The 24,497-nt window shown below is 44.3% G+C and overlaps 3 protein-coding genes across 4 annotated transcripts in view; 2 read left to right on the plus strand and 1 right to left on the minus strand.

Annotated features, from left to right (window-relative positions):
- The first annotated feature begins 180 nt into the window (after window positions 1–180).
- Window positions 181–7,186, plus strand: cipca (CLOCK-interacting pacemaker a). Of its 2 annotated transcripts, XM_084681447.1 has the most exons (4): window positions 181–316; window positions 3,727–3,850; window positions 4,162–4,334; window positions 5,432–7,186. In XM_084681447.1, the coding sequence occupies exons 2-4, from the start codon at window positions 3,796–3,798 to the stop codon at window positions 6,245–6,247; spliced, it is 1,044 nt and encodes a 347-aa protein (XP_084537573.1). In that variant the 5' UTR covers window positions 181–316; window positions 3,727–3,795; the 3' UTR covers window positions 6,248–7,186. The 2 variants fall into 2 exon arrangements, with proteins under 2 accessions (XP_084537573.1, XP_084537574.1); XM_084681448.1 differs by lacking the exon at window positions 181–316 and having other exon boundaries at window positions 1,610–3,850.
- A 2,332-nt stretch (window positions 7,187–9,518) lies between these two features.
- Window positions 9,519–10,577, minus strand: zdhhc22 (zDHHC palmitoyltransferase 22). Its single transcript, XM_084681451.1, has 2 exons — window positions 9,930–10,577; window positions 9,519–9,796 (listed from the first exon to the last, which is right to left on the minus strand). The coding sequence occupies exons 1-2, from the start codon at window positions 10,483–10,485 to the stop codon at window positions 9,519–9,521; spliced, it is 834 nt and encodes a 277-aa protein (XP_084537577.1). The 5' UTR covers window positions 10,486–10,577.
- The window catches only part of tmem63c (transmembrane protein 63C), a 28,478-nt gene continuing 13,503 nt past the window's right edge, over window positions 9,523–24,497 (plus strand). The window contains exons 1-4 of the mRNA XM_084681450.1: window positions 9,523–10,188; window positions 12,006–12,172; window positions 21,099–21,343; window positions 24,059–24,138. Of these exons, the coding sequence (XP_084537576.1) occupies window positions 21,134–21,343; window positions 24,059–24,138 (290 nt within the window). The 5' untranslated portion in view covers window positions 9,523–10,188; window positions 12,006–12,172; window positions 21,099–21,133. The remainder of the gene's footprint in view (window positions 10,189–12,005; window positions 12,173–21,098; window positions 21,344–24,058; window positions 24,139–24,497) is intronic.

Raw genomic sequence — 24,497 nt, forward strand, 5'->3', positions numbered from 1 at the left:
TTTACATTATTTACTAAAATACTCCCATTTTAATAATCAAGATGAGAGTCACAACTAATCTAACAGATTCTTATCAAGCGTATCACGTTTCCAGATGCGAAATCACTGTGTAATCCAATAGCAAAGCTTTGAGCTAATGACGTTACGGTTTCCTAGCAACCTCTTCTGCCCAAGTCACGCCGTAAAGGAAAAATAGAAGCCGTAGAATACTTTTAAAGCGGAGCAGCATAGTATTGCTGTTTGTCATTGCTTGGGGAGTCTGTTTTAGCACAAGAAGGCCGTTTTGCGGAAGACTCCTGAGACGTCACCTGTTACTGTGAGTAAACAACAGCTTATTTGGCTTGTGATTTCATCGTCAAAACTGGGCTGTGGTTCCGTGTATGCACCGTGTGTTGTGGCTCAAAACCAAGCTCGAGCTTCAGAGAGGCAGTTAGAACCAAAACTGTACTGTACTGTAGCTAGTGGTACGTGCCAGTGGAGCGAGTGGTACGTGACAGTGGCAAGTGGTAAGTGCCAGTGCCTCTACTGGCACCTAGTTGTACGTGCCAGTGGAGCAAGTGGTATGTGCCAGTTACGGCAGAGAATGTCTTATAAAGGCTTTAACAGGCTCTGGTTAAGGTGCGTTCACACTGCAGCGGAGCGGGCAGGGCTTCCAATTCATTTTCAATGAAAACCAGGCGTTGAGGCTCGCGTAGGGCATTGTGGGAAGGCGAGCGGGCCGTTGAGGCTCGCGTAGGGCATTGTGGGAAGGCTAGCGGGTGTCAAAAGTTGGATTTTCTCAACTTCAAGTAACTGAGGAGCGTGAAAACCCTAGGGAATGTGACTGGAAAAATGTTTGAAGTGCTGTACAGTACTGTAGCCTACAGCCTAGTTGACAAGATCATGCAACATCTAGTCAGCGTATCTGATTTCTTGCATCATGCCGTGTAAAAGCTGTATTTTGATCGAGACAGGAGTACCTATATATCAATAATGATTGCTATTGTAAATACATGAACCCAAGTCTGCACACTTGTCCATGACACCGTTTTACACAAACTACAACAGTGACCTTAGAAAACTACAACCAGAGAATGTCTAATATAGATGTATATCCTTAAACAGGCTCTGCTACAACTCTGTATTAACTTTTTGTAACACGCCCCCTAGCGTGGTGCACTGTGGGAAGGCCAGCGGTGCAGAGCCAGAGCGTTAAAAAACCCTGCAATGTGGTACATGCTAGCATAGACTTTATTATGTCTATGCATGCCAGTGCCTCCTCTGGTACATGACAGTAGCTAGTGATATGTGACAGCGCCTCTGCTGGTAGATGACAGTAGCTAGTGGTGCATGCCAGTGCCTCCGTTGGCACATGACAGTAGCTAGTGGTACATGCCAGTGCCTCCGCTGGTACATGACAGTAGCTAGTGGTGCATGCCAGTGCCTCCGTTGGCACATGACAGTAGCTAGTGGTGCATGCCAGTGCCTCCGTTGGCACATGACAGTAGCTAGTGGTGCATGCCAGTGCCTCCGCTGGCACATGACAGTAGCTAGTGGTACGTGACAGCGCCTCCACTGGCACATGACAGTAGCTAGTGGTACGTGCCAGCGCCTCCGCTGGCACATGACAGTAGCTAGTGGTGCATGCCAGTGCCTCCGCTGGTACATGACAGTAGCTAGTGGTGCATGCCAGTGCCTCCGCTGGCACATGACAGTAGCTAGTGGTGCATGACAGCGCCTCCGCTGGTACATGACAGTAGCTAGTGGTGCATGCCAGTGCCTCTGCTGGCACATGACAGTAGCTAGTGGTACGTGATAGCGCCTCCACTGGTAGGCTACATGACAGTAGCTAGTGGTGCATGCCAGCGCCTCCACTGCTACATGACAGTTACTGTTCTGTTGAAGTGTCTCGTGGCAGTTGCATTGGGTGTCTTGCAGCTTTTGTTTACTGTCATGTAACCTGACCCCCACCCCTTGCCCCTCGGCTTGAAGCAACGGCCCCGGTGGATGTAGGTGGTATTGCATTTACGGTTAGGTTCCCGACTCTTCGAATCAAATTTTTGTTCGATTCTCGAACCTGGCTAAGGTTTTTGCTAAGTTTGAAACCAATCCGAAATGGGTAAACTAGCACCCCATTTATTTGCCTACGTCAATAAAAGTTGCCTGCAAATGTGCTCGCGGATACTAACAGGGCACGAGCACAAAAGTTCAATTTGGCTGATAACCGATTTACATTGAGCTGAATGAGCCATAGACTTATATTGAATGAGCACAGGGAGAAATGGCTTGAGTTGCCTGCCTTGTTGTAGCAAGTTTAGCAAATGGTTGTCACACATACATGAAAGGTTGTTAATATAGTTTATTCCCGTTATTTCAAAACAGATTAGATTTTTCGTAAAAACGTTCATGACATAATGGCAAATATATTATGTTAAGCGCGAGCATAGATTGTTGACATGTCTACTTGGAGCAAAGACGAAGATGAATAGCTTTAACTGTTAACCACAATAGCAAATGATATATATTTACATAATATTAGTCTTGCCTTCAGAAGCTTTTGTTAAACACACCCATTATTCTTTTTTTGATCGTGTCAACTTTAATTTGTTTTTATATGTGGCGTCCTGCGGAAACCCGTGGATGTCGCGGCCGCTCATTGTTGGCTATGAGCCATAAAAGATCGAAAATAATTTCCTGTCAAAATTGAGATTTTTGATGTTTTGTATACTTACCACCCTAAAATTCATTGTAGTGTACAAAAAGTATATTATTACTTATGAAAAACTGTTAATTTCAACGGTTTTTGGACATGTCAGCTAGCAAGATTTTCAAGCCATGTCAAATCAAATGCTCAGTTTGCCAGCTCTTTGAGTGCTGCAGCAACCCCTAACAACTGATCAATGAAATCACTTGCTGAGAAGTTATTAATGTAGCCTATACTTAAACTGACATTTACATTCACAACGTCATTACGAACAAAATTATTTTCTCCCATATCACTTTTTGACACAGGTCGACTTTAAAATGATGTAACTTCAGTTGTGATAAGCTAAAGATATCTGAGTGATTTAAACAGATTTGTATCTAGGGCAGGAGAGTTTGTAGTTTCCAACATGTATAATAGCCAGAAAGTACATTTGTAATCATAGGGTATCATTTATTGATATGGTTCTTCATATGAAAATAATGAACTATTAATAACAAGTATATTTACTCAAGAGGATCGAAATGCAAATGTAGGCTACTAATGTAGGTAACTGTCATGTGCCAGTAGAGGCTCTGGCATGTAACACTCGCTCCACCGTCACGTACCACTCGCTACAGTACAGCACAGATATGGTTCTAACCGCTACTGGCTTCAGATGAAGAATTGCCTGGTAGTGTGTTACTGTATCAAATTAGACAACCAACTGTCAGCAATTCTCGACGTAGGGGGCGGGGGGCTTGGTTTACACAAGTTTGAGTGTCATTGGTTATTTGGAGGAGACGTCTAGCCTGGTTTGGGTATTGGCGGAAAGGTTGAAAGGGGACAGTTAACGTACGGACCTGACCGGGTAGGCAGACTGGGGTTTTTGGTTGTGAACGGGTCTCACCAACCCTGGTTTATTGTTTTGGCGGACATCTCAACCCCGGGGTAGTTGTCGTGTTCGCACAAGGAAATATATCTGGGTCCTTGAGCTATCAAACTGACAACGTGGTCTCTGCCTCTTGTGCCCTGAGTCCTGTCTGTTTCCCTGCACGCTACAGTATTTTCTTCTAGGACAAAAAGTGATAAGCTCTTTCAGTGAAGCAGAGGGTCATTGAAGACCATCCACAATGACGGATCAGAAATCCTCCAAGTCTGGAAATGAGAGAGACTCAAGTTTCTCAGGTTGGTCTCTCAGATACTGTTTCCAGGACTGTTATACAATGTAAAATGCTCAGGCCATTTAATAATACCTTGTGGGATTATTATTTTGAGGCCAGGGATTACTGGCAAAGTAAACACGTCTCCATTTATTAGGTTACTCAGTACAGTGTTACCTCCTCACATTTCTCCAGCAACCTTTGGAATTACTTCTGAAAGTTAAATTAGAGTAAAAAGGCAAAACTCTCTTCCAATAACAGTTCTAGATTGTGGATTGCTTAGCTCCATGTAGGCCAATGCCCTGAGAGATAATTTAGCTTGTTTGTTCCTGACAGACACCAGTTCTGGGTACCTGAGTGCTGTGGACCTGACAGACTCCGAGGAAAACGGGAGGATGACTGGGCTAGTTGCCCAGGATCCTCAGAGCGGCTCCAAGGGGGCAATGATGGAGGGATCTCATCCAGGACTGTCCCCTATGCTCTTAATGAACAACATCATCCTGAATCAGGTATTGTACAGCTTTTCTGTCCTGGTAAATTCTTTGGTGTCTTTTGTGTAAGGGTCATAATTTCATAAAAGGGTGTAAATCATGAAAAGACTATAGGCAAGTTCACACTGCTCCAGCAATGTCCAACAAATATCTCAAATTCTACTGTTGGCTGTTGGGTTTGAAAAGGTAACTGTCATTTTCACACTGCCCCAACAAATGCCAACAGGCACATCACACCAAATCAACATGACCCAACAATTGTTGGCTATTACTGTCTGTTTGTTAATTGTTTGGGCAGTGTGACCTTGCCTAAACTGCCACAATCTTGCCACAATTTGCATTTTGCACTACATTTACATGTATTCATTTAGCAGACACTTTTATCCAAAGCGACTTCAAAGAGAGAGCTTTACAAAGTGCATAGGTCACTGATAATGACAACAAGATAGCCCCAAAGCATTGCGATTAGCCAAAACAAGAAGCACACATTGTGAACAACCAAATAAGTGCCAAAGGGAAGAACCATAAGAGCATGTAGTTAAGCAAGTTACAATTAAACAACATGAATCTCTAAGTGCATGTGTACCTGTAGAAAAGAAAGCAACAGTAAAATCAAAATAAGATTAACTAAAATAGAATATTTAGTAGCAAATACAACAGTTTAAATCAGTTACCACTAACCAACAAGAGCAACAAGTCTCTAAGCAAGAGTCATTGTGATCCTTGAGGAAACTAGCATTGGGTTCAGCAAACCATTCCTGAGTACCGTTGTACTCCCGGAACAAGTGCGAGCCTTCTCTTGAAGGTGGAGAGACAGTCTGTGTCACTACATTACAAAATGGTATCTGTACCATTTGTATCTTCTGTAATATTTATACTTATAAAGTATTTTATTGTGTAAATTACGGCAACTTGTATTTGATTTTAATTCTATTTCACTTAGTATGTGAGTTGATGTTCCCTTAGCATAGTAAGACCACATATTTAAATTTAAGATTCCTATATGTTTATTGTATGCACCTTTCTGCCAAAGCAAATTTCTTGTCTGTGCAAACTTTCATGGCAAATAAATCCCATTCTGATTCTTTAGCTAAAGAGTGTTTTATGTATTTCAGCCTAGCCCAGTGACTCCATCGCTAAAGCATTGGGGCTACTCCTCACCTCTGGAGATAGTTCCTCAGTCCCAGGTAGTCCTGCTACAGCCCATGGTAAACAACAGCAATAACAGTTCTCCAACCAGTGCCTCTGACAACTACAGACAATCAAGGGACTACCTGCCTATCCTCAAATCCTACCCCAAAATAGCCCCTCATCCAGATGAGAAATCATCCAGGAGGCATGGGGCATCTCTGGAGAAGGGCAGGTCCACACCAGAGCAAGGGAGGCGCCACAGGAGGCATCACAGTGGCCTGAAGTTACACGGCTCCCCCAGTCTCCTACATGACCCACTCACACCCCTCAAATGCGTCTCTACTTTGGAGACTTCAGATGGCCACTGCGAGGCTGTCAACGGCCAGGAGCAATGTGTGTCTCAGCCTCTAGACAGGCCTCTGTCACTGCACTCAGAGGCCAGAACGGGGTTCTCAGATTCCGCAACTCTGTCAGAGGCGGGTAGTTGCAAGGGTGAAAGCTGCCAAGATGCCCCCCCTGTGGGTAAAAGCAAACGGACTCGCTTCTGCAGCACCTACAACATCCTCAAAAAGTCTGGCCTGCTGGGGATCACACTGCGCACCAAGGAGCTGATCAAGAAGAATCAACGCACCCAGCGAAAGCTGCACCAGCTTCGGGAGCAGACCTCCCTGCTGGTGGAGGCCCTGACTGATGGAGACCCCCAAGTCTGCTCCAGACTGCTGCTGGCCCTGCAGGAACCTGACTCAGATCTTGAGGACATGCAGGACCAAGGGCAAGAGACACAGGGCGTCCTAACATAGGACACAAGGACAGTGTGACATGCGTACAAGCACACCGGTGTTCCAGATCCTTGGCTACATTCATGGTTTGTTAATAGTGTTTATCGCTGCTATTTCAAACTAGCGAGTGCCACTTTGAAAGGGCAATCACTTCAAAATACATGGGTTAGTGCTTAAAATACAGCTCATACAAGACATAGCATAGATAATCATCTACAGTCTTTCAACCAAAGGACGAGGGTCGTGGAGAGTTGGTCTTTTAATAACAAACCAACGAAGATGGACTGTTTTTGCGGGTTTTGTCAGCACAGGAGTGCTTTCTTGTTCTATTTACTCGATAAAAAACACGAATAATATATAACAAATATTTTTGTTGATTATTGTGTAGCTTCAGAAAATTGCTAGCATAATCATTTTAGTATATGTTACATTATATCTCATATAACGTAGGGGGCTTACCAATAGTTGCCAGGAACTGTACATAATGCCCAGTACGTTATTAATCCCTTAGCAAGAACAAGTACCTATTTAAAATGTGTTACTGTACTTGCATCTTAGATACAAACGATCTGTTATTTATTGTCATTTTCAGTCTTTTACTTGCCTGTTATGCTATGTAGGAGATACACATTTGTTAACATTATATGAGCATGTTCTTGAATGCTATCAAGTGGTGTTATTAGCAAGACATTAAGTTAGCAACTTGGAAATGCTATAAATTGGGCTGGTGATAATTAGCTGCAATATGCTATCAGTCCTTGTTTTTCAGTGTGAAAGAGAAATGTGTTAAAATTGATGTCCTATTAAGAGATTTTATTGTCTATTGTTCCTAGTAGACATACAAAGACAGGCTGTTGTTTGCCAGGTCATTTATTGAAGTGCACTTTTTGTACCTTTTTAAATAACAATGATTTTCATTGATGTGTATGCTTATTAAAGAAAATAATCACTTAATGTTAATCTGTAGAATATTTGTGTTTTTTCCACACACAATTTGCTTTAAGACATGAAATTCTGTCTTTGTTTATTTCTTTAATTATTTTTTTATTAGATCAACAGAATAGACAAAATAGTTCCATAATTGATTTTGAAATGCTGCACGAAAACATAAATAACATACAGATAAGATAATACAGTTTAATATGTCTATGTAATATTGAAAGTGTTCAGTACCAGTTATTTTTAATGACCTGTGTCTACAGGATATCTCACAATCTTTGGATCTGTTTGTTGTACTGTCAGGCAGTACTCTACTGTTTGGCACATTAAAAGCATTATCCTAGCTTGAACCATCTATCCAAGAAATTTCTATATAAGGTGAGTAAAATAGGGATGTACTATATATGTTAAATAATTGTCAGACATCTAACATCCCTTTATTATGTTGTATGAGTTGTATACTTGGGGTAGAAAATGTGCAATCTGATTCCAGCTCAAACTGCTCAATTTTGTTTAAAAGAAATCATTTTCCATCCTGGCAATCTGTCTACAAAGCGTTTAAAGACGTTTCCCTTCAGCAAAGTATTATACTCTTAACAGCCCTTGGGTGGTAAGTGTATTATTTTTACTCCAAGCAGACGTACACTTCAACAAAATACTTTGAAGAACAGTTCGCAGAAACAATGCCAGAATGTTGATAATCATAGATTTGGATTTTACTCTGTTTATAGTACAAAAAGCAGCGATATTGGACCCAGTACCTGTGTGATGCAACCACAGTACAACAGGAGAGATAGCCTTCATACTCTAGCAGCCCCACATTTAAAAACCCTAGAATGATACTAATAACTCTCTCTGAAAATTGTAAGTGTCATCAACAACTTCACTTAACTATGGAAGCAAATCAGTTTTGTTGGTTTTGAATTCACCACTTTAAAATTGAAATATGTTTTTTTTTTTTATGTGAAAAAAAATTCAGATCCAAAAATTTAACATTCTGAAATTCAGGTTGCTCAAATTCGCGCAGTACAATTCAGATCCCCAAAATTTGGGTTATCGGGATTTTTATTTTTTTATTTCACCATTTGAATTTGAGCACCCTGATTTTATTTATTTTTTTATTCTAAACCTTGAATTTTTGGATTGGAATTTTTTCACATTGAAAACAAAAATCATATTTCAATTTTAAAGATGTGAATTCAAAACCAACAGATTATGTGGTGTTTAAATTTCAATATTAAGCATTCAATGCCTTTTAAAATTTAAAACATGTCACTGATTTGCTTCCATATATAACCACAATTCAGCGCAACAAAATACTGAAATTGCACTTGATGTGTCTGAAGTTTTAAGCTATTATATTCAAACAATATGACACTCAAATTTTAAACTGATTACATGGCTATGCCATTCTTTGAATTTTTCAATAAAGACAAGATAACTACAGTAAAAATCTATGTCACAAATGTTTTAGATCGCTATGGCTCCTGTTCTTCTAGGAATGTGTGTTATGGTATCATTTCATAGCATTTCATGAAGTTAGTTTGTGCCTCTGAGAATCATACTTGTGTTTTTTAAGAGATCTGTTGATTTTGGATTATCTTAGAACAGGAAGATCTAAAAGGAGGATGAGTTAAATTACAAACCATTTTTATGGTTTAATTTTGGCTTGAAAGATTAATTATTCTATGAATGTTTATAAATGGCTATACTTTACAGCTATACAGCCTAATGCCTCAATACATAACCCTCGGTGCAAGCTTGACTTTGAACAACCTGAATGACAAACATATTGTTCAAGCAATACAGGTATCACATTATGATAAATAACCATTTGAAGCCAAGAATAAACTAACCTAAATGATTAACTACAGTAATAATAAACTAACCATTAGTAATGTTTGTAAATAAATGCTTTACATATCCCTACTCTATTGTCGACATCAGACGTGTCTCCCTGAAGGGCCTAATGCAGAGCGGTTTGTTCTCTGCTGATTCTGCCCTTATTTCATAACCAAACCATCCACAAGCGAGTCCTCTCCTCAGGCCCCCTTTAGACACACTCAGAGAGAGGCTGAAAAAGAGGAAGAGAGAAAGAGAAGAGAGAGAGAGGGTGTGTTCTTAACCACTGTTGAGGCAGTTCATGTGCAGAGAGTTGAGGTCGCACGGCCAACAAGCAGGGCCGCTTCGGGTTTCTGGACCCCCTGGCTAATTGTTCTCCGGGCACCAAAATAAAAACCATACAGGAAAGAATAGGGTTCTGCCGGGCCCCTTGCCTGACCCAGGGCCCTTAAAATCGTCCAAATCCTCCCCCCCCCCCCTCCTCCGTTACGGCACCCCTGCCAGCGGATCCTCAGTCATGCTTATGCCCAGCCTGGTCCGATGAGCCAGCCTCCACCGTCTGAACAGGAAGGAAGAGCCCTAGAACCCATCGAGAACCGAAAACCTCCCCCAGGTTGTCTCTCCAGGAGCTGCGACTCTCCACCAGCTGACCGCGCTGCATCTGACACCAGGTCTTGCCCCTAGCCACCAGCAGCACCTGCTGGCAGCAGAATCCAGCGCACACCAAACCGATGCCCAGCCACACGTACAGCATCAGCACCAGGAAGAGCTGTAGACCAGAGATCACCCCTGGTGGGAGAGAGATCGAGATTAGGAGCTGGACTAGAAGGGGGAAAAAAGAAAAAAGACCAGGGTGATGACATCTGTCTAATGGTTATAAACTGGGTTTTAGATTCTGTGATGTCTTTAGAGTGAGACTCACCCATGAAGAAGTAACCTGTGGAGAGGGGTAAAAGGGTCAGGAAAGTCAATGGGTTTTCAAACGAGATGGAGTACTCCACTGTTAGGAATGCCACGCCAAGAACCAAAGAGTACAAACAAGTGCATGAAGTATAGATGCAGAACATGATGAAGTAACGCATGTTCTTATTGCCTATACAGTTTCCCGTGAAAAAACAGTGATGATCGCGCCGGAGAATGACTTTCTTGCAGAGTTTGCAGAAGTGGCGGCCATTGAGGAGGTAATGGGCATCCACTCTGTCCGGGCAGTCTGGTGAACACATAGGAATAACGCTCTCGTTTGCACTCTCAGCGGGATACTTTATAGTCATAATATAGTTCCCCAAGGCGTTCAGCATTAAGAATAAGAAAACCGCGGTGTGAAACACAGTCGACGCCTCCAGCGACATTGCAGGACTTTGGAAAATCGTCGGAATGAACAAACAGAAGTACAGAATGAAGGTCACTGCAGTGGCCGTAAAGAAGTATGCCGGTGCCAGAGCGTTGAGGAGTTTCAGTTTCAACATCCTGGTAAACATTTCTAAGGAAAGTAAAAATATTCGTCAGTTTAAACGTGACAATGGATGCGTGGCATTAATCCAGTACAATTTGACCCTGTGATATTGTGGCACGTGGCAATCGCATGGTGCTGAAAGAACAGCTCCTTGGCAAGATAAAGTACAGAAGGAATCACGAAAACTGTTAATTTAGGGGTTGCTGATTGACCGAACGAAAAAGAAAATACATTCCTAAGATTCAAACCCGGGGGTTGCAAAAAAAAAAAACATCAGGCTGAACTACAGTTACATAGAGGTAGGTTACATGCAGCATCTATGAGATATCTTTTTGCACAACGCTATAGGCTACTCTAGGAAGAAAGCTATGAGACATATAAGTGATGTAGGAGATGTTAGAGTGACAACAAAGCTCAATTAAAATGTGCTGAGGTAGATATCTCTGCGTTGCCAGGATAATGCTATTTGCGCGCATGTGTTTATCGTGATGATCTTGCTAAAGCTACAGCATATGTTTCTGCTGTTAGAAGCGTTTGCATGTCTTTACTCGTTTTTTTTTATGTGAACCCAATATGGGTAGACTGATTGTGTCACACGACTTCTATTAATTTACTAGAACCGTCTCGTACAAGGACGTCATATGACACATTGCAGCCTATAGCTGCAGACAATTCACATGCTAGACAGATAAAGATAAGGTTGACTGTAGAGTAGACATTCCAACAATTACTGGCAGAAATGAATGGAATGCTGTAGAATTAAGGTAGGGTACGGATGTTACCTGACGTCGTTTACTTCGACACGAAGTAGCCTAGCTGTATTTCAGCCCCTCGCACGGTGTCAGCAGTACAACTAATTCACAAAATCACCAAATATTGCGCTATCTCACAACGAAGAGGCACTTTAAACTGAAATGGGGGCGACTCTTTAGTACCGCCTGCTGGTCTGGATTAGACCATCAAGTTGTTTAGAAATTCCGATGTCATTTTTACAGTAGACCACATTAAATATGGCATTTTGATTTCCCCATCTCTCCCCTCTTCTTGTATAAATGTATATTGTTTATACTATGGCTGACCTTAAGACAACAATGCTAAATTATTCGACCTATTTTGTCAAGTGCAGAAATACCTACATTGACCAGCAGGTGGCGGCGCTCACTACACTTTCAACTGTCATCGTCTGATGAAACCCGATAGAGAACTAATTGCAAAATATAGGCCTAGTAGCCCACTACATAAATATGAATATAGCCTAATAAACTAGAAATAGTAAATTGTTTGAAATTGACCATGAGTTCGTGGAGACGCGGATGATAAAACAAAGATTATTTGTCACAATTAAACCAGAATGATCATTTATTGTAAGATCTGCAAGGCTTTTCCCCTAACACATTTCACCTATTGTAAAGCAGGTGGGAACGCTAAATAGATTTTTCATATGGACGAATCTGTGCAAGTCTTGTATGCAAAAATGTTTGTCAACCTCTGTAGAAAAACGTAATATGGCTTTTGTGTTTTGAACGACGTTCCCTTATCTTCAAGGCAGGTGTTCAATTTACAGACGGCCCCTGAGCAGGTGGGAGTTCCTTGTTTCTTGGTGCTGATGCAAAAATAAACGGCAGCTCAGCATCCCTGTCGGAATCAGACGCCAGCGATAACGAAAATCTGAAAGGAACCCATAGGCTACTTAATGGAAATCTCGATCTAAGGTAGGCTACCCGTACTCTTCACGGTTCTTAATAATTGTTTTCTTGTTTTACTGGTGCGAGCTGCAGTTAATTTTGATCAACTTACAGAGCTTTTCAAAAGTGGGCGGATTTACGGTGTTTTGATAGTGCTGCAGTCAGGAGCTTGTAAAAAAAGAGCAAGCACAGGAACTAAGAAAACCGTGAATTCTCACATGCCAGAGATAAACGCTGGCTTGAAATTGATAAGGCAAATGTCGGCTTGAGGCAGCAATAAACATAAAACATGGTTTAATATCATGTTGTTTGTTGTTGCTGTTTAAGATAGCTTAACTTGTTTATGTAGTTGTGTGTCGCCACTGCTGTCCTTAAGGACCTACGTGACATGTATATTCTGTGCCTTTGAAAGGGCATGTGAGGCGATCTTCAGTAAAGGCTAGGTCAGTATATTGGTTTACTATTGTGGTGAGAGCGACTCAAGGTATGTGGCAAAGATTTCTACACGGAACAACACACCCTTAAATCAGCGATATTGTGAAGGTCTAACTCTGTCGTGTGTCATCCACCCTCGTTATGTAGCCTTTAAACATACCTGATTTTGACCACTCATGGTTAAAATCAGCTGGGTATTCATTTAGCCTTTGTTTTTAAATTACTGTTTTAATCCACCAGAGTGAACGATTCATCAGCCCAACATCGTCCTACCATAAATAAACAAATGTGTTTTTTTCCACCTCTTGCACACGTTCCGTTTGTTCAATAGACACGATGACATTTTCAATGGTCTTGTTAATGTCTTTCAATCGCTACACTTAAACTGAACGAATTCAGGCTGTTTATTACAAAGCCCAACGCACTTGGCCAGAAATCCTATTCAATGCTCGGCCACATTGAAGCGATTCTTACCCGCCTGTATCGTTCTGCATCGGGAAAAAAATATCTGGACTTTTTTGACCTTTCACCGTGGTTCCGGGGCCCGTGGTGTTCCACTTATCTCTTAAGTGTACCTTACTTTGTGAGTTGTTGAACGGTAACTTATCAGATGCCATTTAATACAGTAACACATACGATTGACTTATTATGGCTTTGTTATAAATTAAATTGAGATGAAACATGGTATATTATATGGACCTTTATTCAAACATAGATTACAACATATTTATTTCCTGATTTGGGCTGTTTGGAGTCTCATGAATCACATTTTAACCTTTGTAAGCAGCAGGCTACCAAAAGTACTATTGACATTTCAAAGATTAAATTAATAAAGGAAATGGTCTTTTAAATGCCAGGGCAATAATTTGGTTTTGAACTTTCCAACGAATGGCTATTTCTCTTTTTTCATAACGTAACAAAACATGAACTAACGATAGGCAGAAATCTGCCATCATGGTCGCTAGCTGTGAAATGCAGCTCATGAACTCAGTTTTCCATGGCCATGAGTGCAGAATGTTGGTATCGTCATATCCAAGCAACAGGGATATGAAAAACGATCTTTTGCAACCATCCCAGCCTGCTGGTTCTGGTCTGGGAACGATGGCATTGGCCAAGAAATCCTTGTGGATCTCCAGCAGCCTCCTGAGATTCCCTCCTTTGGGTGGACAGAGGATGACTTGACCCTCTGAGTCACATGACTCAGAAGAAGAGAAAAAGATATATATTGTGTCAACAGATAGTAAAATGATACCTGGCTACATTTTCAGCATCCAATGCTTCTGGAAAGCTGCAATTTTCAGCACGTAAACCTTTGGATTCTGCCTCTAAAACAAAGGACTTCCCTTCAGCTCTGTGCCAGACAGGGAAGGGAGTTTGGACAAGAGAAAATCCAAGGCGCACCTGAACTCAGTGTTCATCAAAGTGAGCTGGATTCACAGGAGGTCATATCTTGTGCTAATGAGCACCGATTGATTTCTTTCTATGATGCTGTGTGTGTGTGTTTGTGTGCGTGTGACAGATTGCATCTGATGTGCGATGCAGTGCACTGACTCATCTCCTCCTGTGGTACTTTGAGAGATGCTATGTGACCAGCTGGCCTTTTCCACGAAGCATAAGAAGCCAACATGACAACACGCATAACAGCACCCAATGACAGCACGCTTCCCCTGGAACCACGGCTGTGCTTGTGAAGCTACAGATATAACAGAACCTTAAACTCAAATTAGCACTTGCTGTGCATAATTCGAAACATACTTCCTTGCTATTTTAACGGTGCAGAAGCTGTGGTCATGTGCTGGGAGGCAGGCTCTCCAGAGAGCCCATCCTACACGGTGCGGCTCAGAGCTGGAACACTCTGACAAAGGAGGGGAAGCACTATGGCGTAAGCCTACCAGTTCGGTAGGGGTTGGACTGGCCGTCGGGACAGTCGGGAGAACTGTCGGTCAAACGTCCGAGGCATAATGCGATACTACTAATAATAATAATACACGGTCGTTGGCCGGTTTGCGTTTCAAAGTCCCGGCCCGTTTTTCAGTCCCTGTCCAGACCTGCAGTTAGGTATGCTGTGATTATGAAGCTGTATCTTCATAATCACACACAGAGGTCCAGACTGGGGCCTTTGTGATGACGTCAACCTCATCCCATTTGCTTCATCAGCTGTCGCTGCCAACTCAGCTTAAATGAGGCCTGTCTGGGTATTGAACAGTAGGAGTGGGGTTTATTAACTAAGTCTGATCAATACATCTTGCTCTCATTATAAAGACCCGCTATGTTAACCTGGAGGTCGGGGCTGTGTTTGTGGGGTTTAAAGCCTAATTGTCCACATCCATGTCTCAATCTAATGTGTTGACATGTTGTCTGTTAAATATTTTTTCCATGAACAAATGTAATTCAAATACATTAAAAGTTATTCATTTAGCAGATGCTTTAATCCAAAACTAGATAAAGCACAGGGGGAGATTTGAACCTGCGACATCTTAATCTGCTGTCAAACGCTGTAGCCACTGAACTATACCTTTCCCTTTGCATCCTAATCTTATTTAGTAATTAGTGGTGGAGTTCAAACAGCAAGAAGGGTCTACTTAGGCTCTTCAGGGGTGCTGAAGAGCCTGAGGAAGCGGACAGAAAGCAGGTGTTCTGTGTGTTGAAACAGGCCTGGGTGTGCAGTCATCACTCCAGTCATGTTGTGGCTCATTCAGCCTTCAGGGCCGAGAGGGCTGGGAGAGAAGCAGTCTTGGCTGGAAAACAGTTTCCTCAGCAGCCATGCTGGGCCAGTCAGTGTGTGTGTGTGTGTGTGTGTGTGTGTGTGTGTGTGTGTGTGTGTGTGTGTGTGTGTGAATTAGCACAGGGATGCACCCCCACTCAGAGCAGGTGGGGAGCAGATTGTGCAACAGCCTCCATCTCCTGAGGCAGAGTGTCTCAAGAGCCCCCCCTCCACCCAGCCCCCAGCCCCCCAGCCCCCCTCCACCCAGCCCCCCTCCACCCAGCCCCCCTCCACCCAGCCCCCCAGCCCCCCTCCCCCCCCCAGTGGACAGATGGAGGTGCCTGTGTATCCGGCTCTACTCTGTAACAGAGCTGCGCGGGGATAGGGCTTGATTATTCTTCATATGTAGATGTGTCGATGACAGAAGCTAACAGAAGCTGTCTGACGGTCTGCCTCCCTACAACACAGAGCTGTGGATCAGTGTTCGAGGACACGGTAGTAAACAGAGAAGCAGCTGAGGGCTGAGCACGGTCTTATCTCCACTATGAGTGAGGCCTAGCAGGGCTCAGCCCCCAGCCTGTTGTTATCAGAGCTCCCTGGCTTCACAGCTGGGTTAAGGCATCATTCACTGTGTTCCTAGCGCCTTAATACAAGAGGATTATCCATGATTTTCTGTGACCTGCGACAACTGATCAGTGTCAGAAACCTCCCCAGGAGTCTTTTGGTGTGTGCTGAAAAACTGCTCCTTCCTCTCCATTAAAGTTCCCATTCCCAAGCCTAGCTTCGGCAGACCAGTTCGCAGATGCGTATGAGTCTGGAACCTCGAGGTTCATTTTCAATATCTAAGGGCTGCTATCAACAGCCTCAGGCCTAAATACCTCTGGATGCAAACTAATAACACCCACCTCCTCTCAGATAAATGACTGTGATTGGCCCAGCACTTTTCATGCTGGACGGAAATTGGTGTGAATGGGAGAGTGGCCAGTCCCATCTGCCAGAGCAGATAAACCCTGAGCTGGCAGACAGGCCTCTGGTGCGAGTGGCAGGTTCTGCTTTGACAGCTTTTACGTCAGCAGGGGGGAGGGGACTGTAGAAGTCTGAGGGGAAGCAACCAAGCTGTGGGATAGTTGTAATGTAGTTATGGTTGATACACTAATGAAGTGAAGATTTCACATTTTACATTTATATTTAGTCATTTAGAAGACCCTCTTATCCAGAGCGACTTACAGTAAGTACAGGGACATTCCCCCCGAGGCAAGTAGGGTGAAGTGCCTTGCCCAAGGACACAACAACATGTGCACCAGCCGGGAATCGAACTGGCAACCTTCAGATTAGCCCGATGCTCTACCCGCTCAGCCACCTGACTCAGAATTTCAATTGAAGATGGCTTTTTATAGCACAATCTCATTTGTTTATTCATGCTTATGTATACATATATTTTTTCTTTCCCCATTCGTACCACATTTCCACCATGGAGACATGAGGGATTGTGAGAGTTATGAGGAAGCTCATGCATATTATACAAGCTGTGGTTCTTTGTTACGAAGCTAATGAGTGAAAATGGCTTAGTCGCTAGCTTCAGTCTTTTCCAGAAGTCGGCCAACACAAACAACACAGGGACCAGGCCTTGTTAAACAAGACTCCTGCCTCCTCTGTCAAGCCCCAAGCAGCACCCTCGACCCTGCGGTTGTTTTATTCATACTAATTGACAAGCCAACCTCCCAGGCAGTCTTGTATCCTCACATGACACAAACAGTTAGCTGACAAGGTGTCAATGTCTTTTCCAGTTGACATTTTATTTGTGGTTGAGTTCCTCTCTGTGGGAGCCCCTACGTCTCTCTACCACACCCAACTCCTCCCTGCCACGCACTCACTGAAGCAGGTCATGAATCCTGATGTCTGAAGGTTTTATTGTGTAGATGTGTCTCTACTCTCTCTTTAGCACGTCATCTGGATGTCCCATGAGTGATTGCGCTCAGTGACCAATTTGTCAGACAGACGGTTTCTCAAACTGGCCTGTTTAACCGAGCTGTGCAGTGATGTCGATTATTTATTTCCGATGATGATCTTAGTTTCACCCTCTAATTGCCCATTTGGAGTGACACAGATTTTGTTGTGGGATGAACATAATTATATTCCATAGCAGAATGTGATATTTTGGAGGAAGTCACTTTCATGCTATTAATATCTGATAGAATGTCACACAGCTTGCACTGAAAACACAATTATTTAGAGGCGGTAGGCTTTAGTGACTGTAGCTTTTGTAGAACATTTTATCTGATTGACTGATTTTGAATTCTCATTTTCTGAGAATCCCCCCCTACCCGAATACACACACACGCACACACCTCAGCTGTTTGTCTGGTGCATTGAGCAGATTAGTTGGCCTGAGCTAGCATTGCTCTTTTCTAACAGCTTGTTTTCTGCCTCTGTGACTGAAACTCAGGTGTGTCGTCAGCTCCTCACTCTGGTCAGCAGCTGCTTCCTCCTGTACTCTGAAGACAGACAGGAAAATGCATGGCCATACAGACAGACAGACAGACACAGACAGACAGACAGACAGACAGACAGACAGACAGACAGACAGACAGACAGACAGACAGACAGACAGACACAGACAGACAGACAGACAGACAGACAGACAGACAGACAGACAGACAGACAGACAGACAGACAGACAGACAGACACAGACAGACAGACAGACAGACAGACAGACACAGACAGACAGGAAGATGCATGGCCAGACAGACAGACAGACAGACACAGACACAGACACAGACAGACACAGGCAGGCAGGCAGGCAAGTAGACAGGCAAGTAGTCATGCTGCCGAGGTTCTGTGGTTCAGAAGTCAGAATAACAAATAAGCCGGTGAGAGGCAGAGAGATGTCCAGAGAGGTCGAGGGAGGGTAGCGTTTGTAATAATGCTGAATCACAGTGGTGAAGACTGTGACGTTGCTTGTGTGGCCCCACGACCCAGCCCAGTGCAGTCTCCTTCCCCGGCATCATCCTCATGCATCCTGCAGCATGCATGCTGCATCCTGCAAGCTGCGTGCTGCATCCTACATGCTGCATCCTACATGCTGCATGCTGCATCCTGCATGCTGCATCCTACATGCTGCATCCTACATGCTGCATGCTGCATCCTACATGCTGCATGCTGCATCCTGCATGCTGCCTCACGCAGGAGGAGTCTCTGGGAAGAGCAGTGGTCCTCCGCTCTGATGGAGAGAGCACTAGTCGACACTGAGCCTGACTCGAGGAAGGTGAGAGAGAGGGCAGAGCGAGGCAAGACTTAAAGGCACAATAAGTACTATTTTTTTAGGAGAATTTCTCCCCTATAACCATGGTGTGTCGGTTAGTGGAGAGTGTTTATAGCTGCTCTGACAGCTCAATGCCAGTGTTATGAACATTTCTGTTATTTTGGGATCTGTCTGCTGCTTTGCAACCAATTATATTCCAGCAAATCCTGTTCCAGCAATCTGCCTTCAGCGAGACAGGACTTCCTCAATGGATTATTTCGTGAAACCACCACTGTCCATCAAACTACAGCTGGAGGAAAGCTTTGAAGTTCAGACAGGAACTGGGGGTTCTGTTTCTTACATTTGAATTTATTTCATGTTGCCGTTTGCAGCTTTGACTCTGTTGAAGGAGATGGACAGCTGAAAAGTAGACCTCTGAGAGGGTTAGAACAACTGCATGTCAGGCTTCTACTGTGTTTGTTTTCCATCCACCTCATGTTAACTCCTTCTGCACACCTACTCTAAGCTGTCTGCGTTTTGTCCTCAGAGATTGACGCTTTTATAAAACCTCCTGGCTGCTCTTCCTAATAGCTTCTCTGTTTGTCTGGTTATTCAGCCTCATATTGATTTAACTTTGAAAGCGATAGTGTTTGCTTTCTTCTCTCCATCGCTATCACAACGGAGAATGTTGTGCTTGCTCATATCACATTACCCCAGGCTGTTTTGCATGCTAGAAGAAGCCTTCTTCTGTAAATACATATTGTGTCATGTACTGCACACGTCATTATGTATCGCACTGTACGTATCCAGTGTACCACAGTATGCAAGCCTGTGTACAAAACCTGTGTACAATGAGACTGAGGAGGAGAGGGGTGCATTGTGGGATAGAGGAGGCTGGCTGCCACAGAAACACAGCTCCTTAAAGACAGCAGTATGGATGGTCCTCTGCTCCACGGGGGCGGTCTCCTCTGGAGCTGTCCTCTGGGAGCTCCAGGCGACGGTGGCCCCAGTCGCTGCCTCTGAATCGGCCATCAGATCTCACGTAGATCATCTTGGGTCTCAGAGCAGTCTATTTCTGTGTTTTCCTGTGACAGACGTTGTTGCAACTCCAGGCATCCTTGTGAGGGTGTGACTCTGACAGGCTCTCTAGCTATCGATTCATCAGCTCGCCCACTTACGCCTTCTGGGAAACATCCTGTTGTCGCTTCATCTCTCTTTCTGCTTGCTGAATGCCGGCTTCACTGCATCCTGTGACATCACATACGCACATAAGGTGCCGGAGAGTCACAGGAAGTGACACCAGTCGTGATGCAGAAACAGAACGCCCACTTGCCTACTTTGTAAATGCTTCCCAATTTTGAGTACGTCATAGCGTTTTCTCTCTCTCTCTCTCTCTCTCTCTCTCTCTCTCTCTCTCTCTCTCTCTCTCTCTCTCTCTCTCTCTCGCTCTCTCTCTCTCTCTCTCTCTCTCCATGTCACTTTCTCTCTGTTTTATGTAAGAGGAAAAAGTGCTTCGTTTTGGCTGCCCTGTCCTGCGGCAGAGAACATTAAGCTTTTAGTAACGGGCCAATACAGATCACCTTCAATACATAATATTGTCTACAAAACGGCTAAATTAGCCCCTTGTAGATATTGAAGTTGAAGATATTGATTTTGGTCCGTTAACATTGTGTGTATTCATACAGCTGAACAGGATATGTGTTGATTGCTCTGTGAGCTTGGGATCGTCCTGTATATGGCCCAGGCCTTAACTGTAGATAAGGCAGCGTGGGTGATGGACTCATTTCCCTTTGTTTTCTGTCAAAGTTGAATTGATCAGGAGGAGAAACAGACTGGCCCACACGAACATACAGACTCGTGGTTTGCAAAGCGGTCAATTTTCTATTGTCCAAAGAACCTTTTCTGTTGTCTACTGTTTATATCATGATTACAGAGCACCTGGCTCTTCATCAGGTTTAGGCTTGGCCGTCGTCCGGCCCTGCAGCGATCGGTCATGTGACCCTTAGGTCATGTGACCCTTCTCCTTCCTGTCTGTAGATGCGTCCATGGAGATCAGGCTCCAGTAATGATGTCATCGGGAAGCCCCAGTCTCCAGGCGTCAGCCTTCACACTGCAGTCCGGGGATTCTTAAAAGGCATGGGTATCCATTAAAAGACCATATTTGATTCAACCTTGAGGTCAGTTGCCCTTCCTGAAGAGGCCTTGGTTAAATGAACCATTCATTTCCTATTCTGTCTTTGACAGAAATCACCAGGCGTTAGAATAGCCTTGAAATTACTGTAGATGAAAGAGCTATGAATCAAGAATGAACGCTGTAAGGAAAGATGAACTGCTATGGCAACAAGCTGCAAGCAAAGCTCCACCTCAGCTTTGATTCAGCCAACCAGGAGAGGGAAGAACAGCAGGCTATCGGTTATCGCTGGACACTTTGTGACCCCCTTGTGAATTTTGTTGTGTCACCAGGACCAAAGCTTTTACCTCAGCTTATAGACACACGTGTCTTTTGTCTGCACAAGTCAACAGAGACGGTGTTTCAGACGTTTACCCTCCACCCCCCTCTGTTCTCCCTCAGGGATGGACCGCGGACTCTGAACCGTCGGAAGACTAATGGCGGACTCGTCACTGTTTGTGAGCAGGGCGCCCCCTGTGGACGTCAGGGGGATGGAGCTGGATGTCCTGGGGTTCCTGGGCCCCCTGGGGGAGGAGAACAGCACGGCCGAGAGGTGCTACCGCTCCCACTCCCGGAGCTCCGTCCTCCAGGGCCTGCCCTTCGGAGGCGTGCCCACCGTCCTCGCCATCAACGTGGTCCTCTGGATGGTAGGCCGCTGATGCGCGCACACACACCACACACATTCACACACACATATATACACACGCATATGTACTCACGCGCACATAAACACACACACATACACACACCACACACGCTCACAAACACGTATTTGCACACTACACCACACACGCACACACACACCACACACATACAAACACACACACTCTGACCTTACCACGAACAGTCTAAGTGGATGACTTCCCATCTCATCGATGTAGCCTTTCAGCGCTTCGTGGGAGTATAACCTCACTGACATGACAGCATGAGCTCACAGGAGGCATCCCTCTGTAAACTGTGTTCAGTATCAACTCAAATCAGTTTCCTTTGTCTTTACAGTAATCTTGGGCTCTGATACAAATAGATCAGTTCTCCATGTGATGTTCAGACTGGTGACAGATCACAGCATGGATACCCTCTCCTTCTCCTTCTCCAGATCATAATAGACTTCAGGATCTTCCTCCTCTGTTATGCTGTCTGTCCTGATCCTCACGTTGTTTATTATCAGCCCTCGTTTACAAGCTCTGCGCTCTCATTTGCTCACTTAGTTCTGCTCCCTGGTTGTCCTGACAACACAGCGGGTTAATGGTTAGGGTCTTAATGAGGAGGCAGAGTCAAGCTGCGTTCACAGACACAGGAGACACACCAGCACTCAGAGATGGGCTCTAGACAGACAGACAGACAGACAGACAGACAGACAGACATACAGGGAAGGAAGGAAGGAAAGAAGGAAGGAAGGAAGGAAGGAAGGACAGGCAGAGGAAAGAGAGACAGGCAGAGAGGAAAGAGAGAAATACAGAGACACTGACTGTCTCCCCACCTTCAAGAAAAGGCTCAAGATGCACTTGTTCCGGGAGTACAACGGTCTTAGGAATTATTGGCTGGATCTAATGTTTCCTCCAGGATCACAATGACTCTTATGGAGAGACTTGTTGCTCTTTTTGGTTAGTTGTAACTGACTTAAAACTATTGTACTTGCTGTGTAATATATTTTTTGCTGGTCGCTTTGTTTTTTTCAACAGGTACACCCTTTTTTGAGGTTCATGTTGTTTAATTGTAACTTGTTCAACTACGTGCTCTTATGGTTCTTCCCATTGGGACTTAGTTTTCACAGTGTATGCTTCATGTTTTGGCTACCCGCAATGTTTGGGGACAGGCCAAGAGGAAAGAGAGACAGGCCGAGAGGAAAGAGAGACAGGCCGAGAGGAAAGAGAGACAGGCCGAGAGGAAAGAGAGACAGGCCGAGAGGAAAGAGAGACAGGCCGAGAGGAAAGAGAGACAGGCCGAGAGGAAAGAGAGACAGGCCGAGAGGAAAGAGAGACAGGCCAAGAGGAAAGAGAGACAGGCCGAGAGGAAAGAGAGACAGGCAGACAAAGCACAATGAGCTGATATGCACCAATTAGATGTGAGCATCAAAGTGGGAGCGGTATGGTTCTCCACGGCTCAGTCAAGGTTTCTCTGATCACCAACGCATGGCTAGCCAGACATGAATCACTCCCCCTCGTCCATGAGAACTCTCCTCTAATGCTCATTCTCTCATCCTGACCTACAGGAACATATTTACGGTTAAAATGAGAAAATGATTTATGGTCAGCTGTAGATATAGTTAGACAGAACCTTGGGCTGGCATTTGTGTTTGTCTACAGTCACTCATCACTATTCTGTTGCTATATATATAGACATGTCACCCAAGGCTTCTAATTTCTGTCAAATGTTGTTCATATTTTAGATGAATGATAAGATCATATTCCCCTATTTCTCTCCTCTCGCTCTTCCTTTCTAATTTTCTCTTTCTTTCTTTCTCTCTCTGTCTCTCTCTCTCTGTCTCTCTCTCTCTCTCTGTCTCTCTCTCTCTGTCTCTCTCTCTCTCTCTCTGTCTCTCTCTCTCCCTCTCCTATTCGCTTTCTCTCTCCTCCCTCTCTCTTTCTCTCTCTTTTTCATCCTTTGTCTTCCTCTCACCTTCTCTGTCATCTCTCTTTCCTTCTTCCTCTCTCTCTCTGCCAGTTATTCTCCCCATCCCCCTCCTGTTAAGGATACGTGGGTCTATTCACAGTTGCCTATATTGACCACTCTCAAACTATGGTCATTAGTCTTGTGTATGTCTTTCCTGTGCGCACACTGACCTCTCCCCAGTAGTTTCCAAGACAACCACATATGACTTAAAGAAAACAACAGCTCCTTAAAGCTGCTGAATTTGGGACCTTCTTTTGTTTGTGTTCCCCACGGGAATAGCTCAACACATCCCATCTCCAATACAGGAGAGTACATCTGTTTGGCTCAGATGCAGACATGTATTAATTTAGCAGAAGCTTTGATGTTTTAAAATGGCATCTGGAGATATGGATGCATATTGCAAAACAAGAGATAAAAGACGGTGTTTACATTTAGTCATATAGCAGACGCTCTTAGCCTCTTAGCGTGCGTAGGGGAGTCAGGTGGCTGAGCGGGTAGAGCATCGGGCTACTAATCTGAAGGTTGCCAGTTCGATTCCCGGCCGATGCACATGACGTTGTGTCCTTGGGCAAGGCACTTCACCCTACTTGCCTCGGGGAGAATGTCCCTGTACTTACTGTAAGTCGTTCTGGATAAGAGCGTCTGCTAAATGACTAAATGTAAATGTGTGAGCGTGTTAATATTCAGTCATGTCTGCGTGTTGACATGAAGGTCCACTCTCCTGTTCCGTGCGTTTTCTGCTGTTCCAGTTCCTGCTGCTGATCTTCTCCTGTGTGAGGAAGGCTGCGTGGGGCTACGGCCGGCTGGCCCTGCTGGTGGAGAACGACAGGTAACACCCCCTCCTCACAGCCTCCTCCCTCCACACACACTGGACCCCTTACTGCCCGGGGCTCCCACAGTCAAACCCACAGTCAAGATGGAGTCATCTGTAATTAGAACGCTGTTCGCGTGCTCTGTACTCCTGGACGGTATCTCCCTCTCCTGGGAGGAGACGGTACTGCACAGGAAGGATTTTTCTCCAGGGGGATCTATATTCTGCCATACAGAATACATTTATTCATTTTTAGCAGACGCTTTTAGAATATAGTGTTCCAGAACAGCTCAGGTTTAGGAGTTGAGGTCCTCTCCATGTTCTTTGAGGGTCTTCTGAGACTCTGCCCGATCTAAACTCCGCTCTGCCGTGCGAGC

This window comes from Hypomesus nipponensis, chromosome 3 (assembly GCF_054491055.1).
Source record: "Hypomesus nipponensis isolate SF chromosome 3, ASM5449105v1, whole genome shotgun sequence".
Lineage (NCBI taxonomy): Eukaryota > Metazoa > Chordata > Actinopteri > Osmeriformes > Osmeridae > Hypomesus > Hypomesus nipponensis.

Excerpts from the sequence above, each read along its gene's own strand:
- cipca (XM_084681447.1), top strand. The coding sequence starts at position 3,796 with ATGACGGATCAGAAATCCTCCAAGTCTGGAAATGAGAGAGACTCAAGT. Across the intron at positions 3,851-4,161 it reads GAGAGACTCAAGTTTCTCAG|ACACCAGTTCTGGGTACCTG; the intron begins GTTGGTCTCTCA and ends TGTTCCTGACAG. Across the intron at positions 4,335-5,431 it reads ACAACATCATCCTGAATCAG|CCTAGCCCAGTGACTCCATC; the intron begins GTATTGTACAGC and ends TATGTATTTCAG.
- zdhhc22 (XM_084681451.1), bottom strand. The coding sequence starts at position 10,485 with ATGTTTACCAGGATGTTGAAACTGAAACTCCTCAACGCTCTGGCACCG. Across the intron at positions 9,797-9,929 it reads CACAGGTTACTTCTTCATGG|GGGTGATCTCTGGTCTACAG; the intron begins GTGAGTCTCACT and ends CTCTCCCACCAG.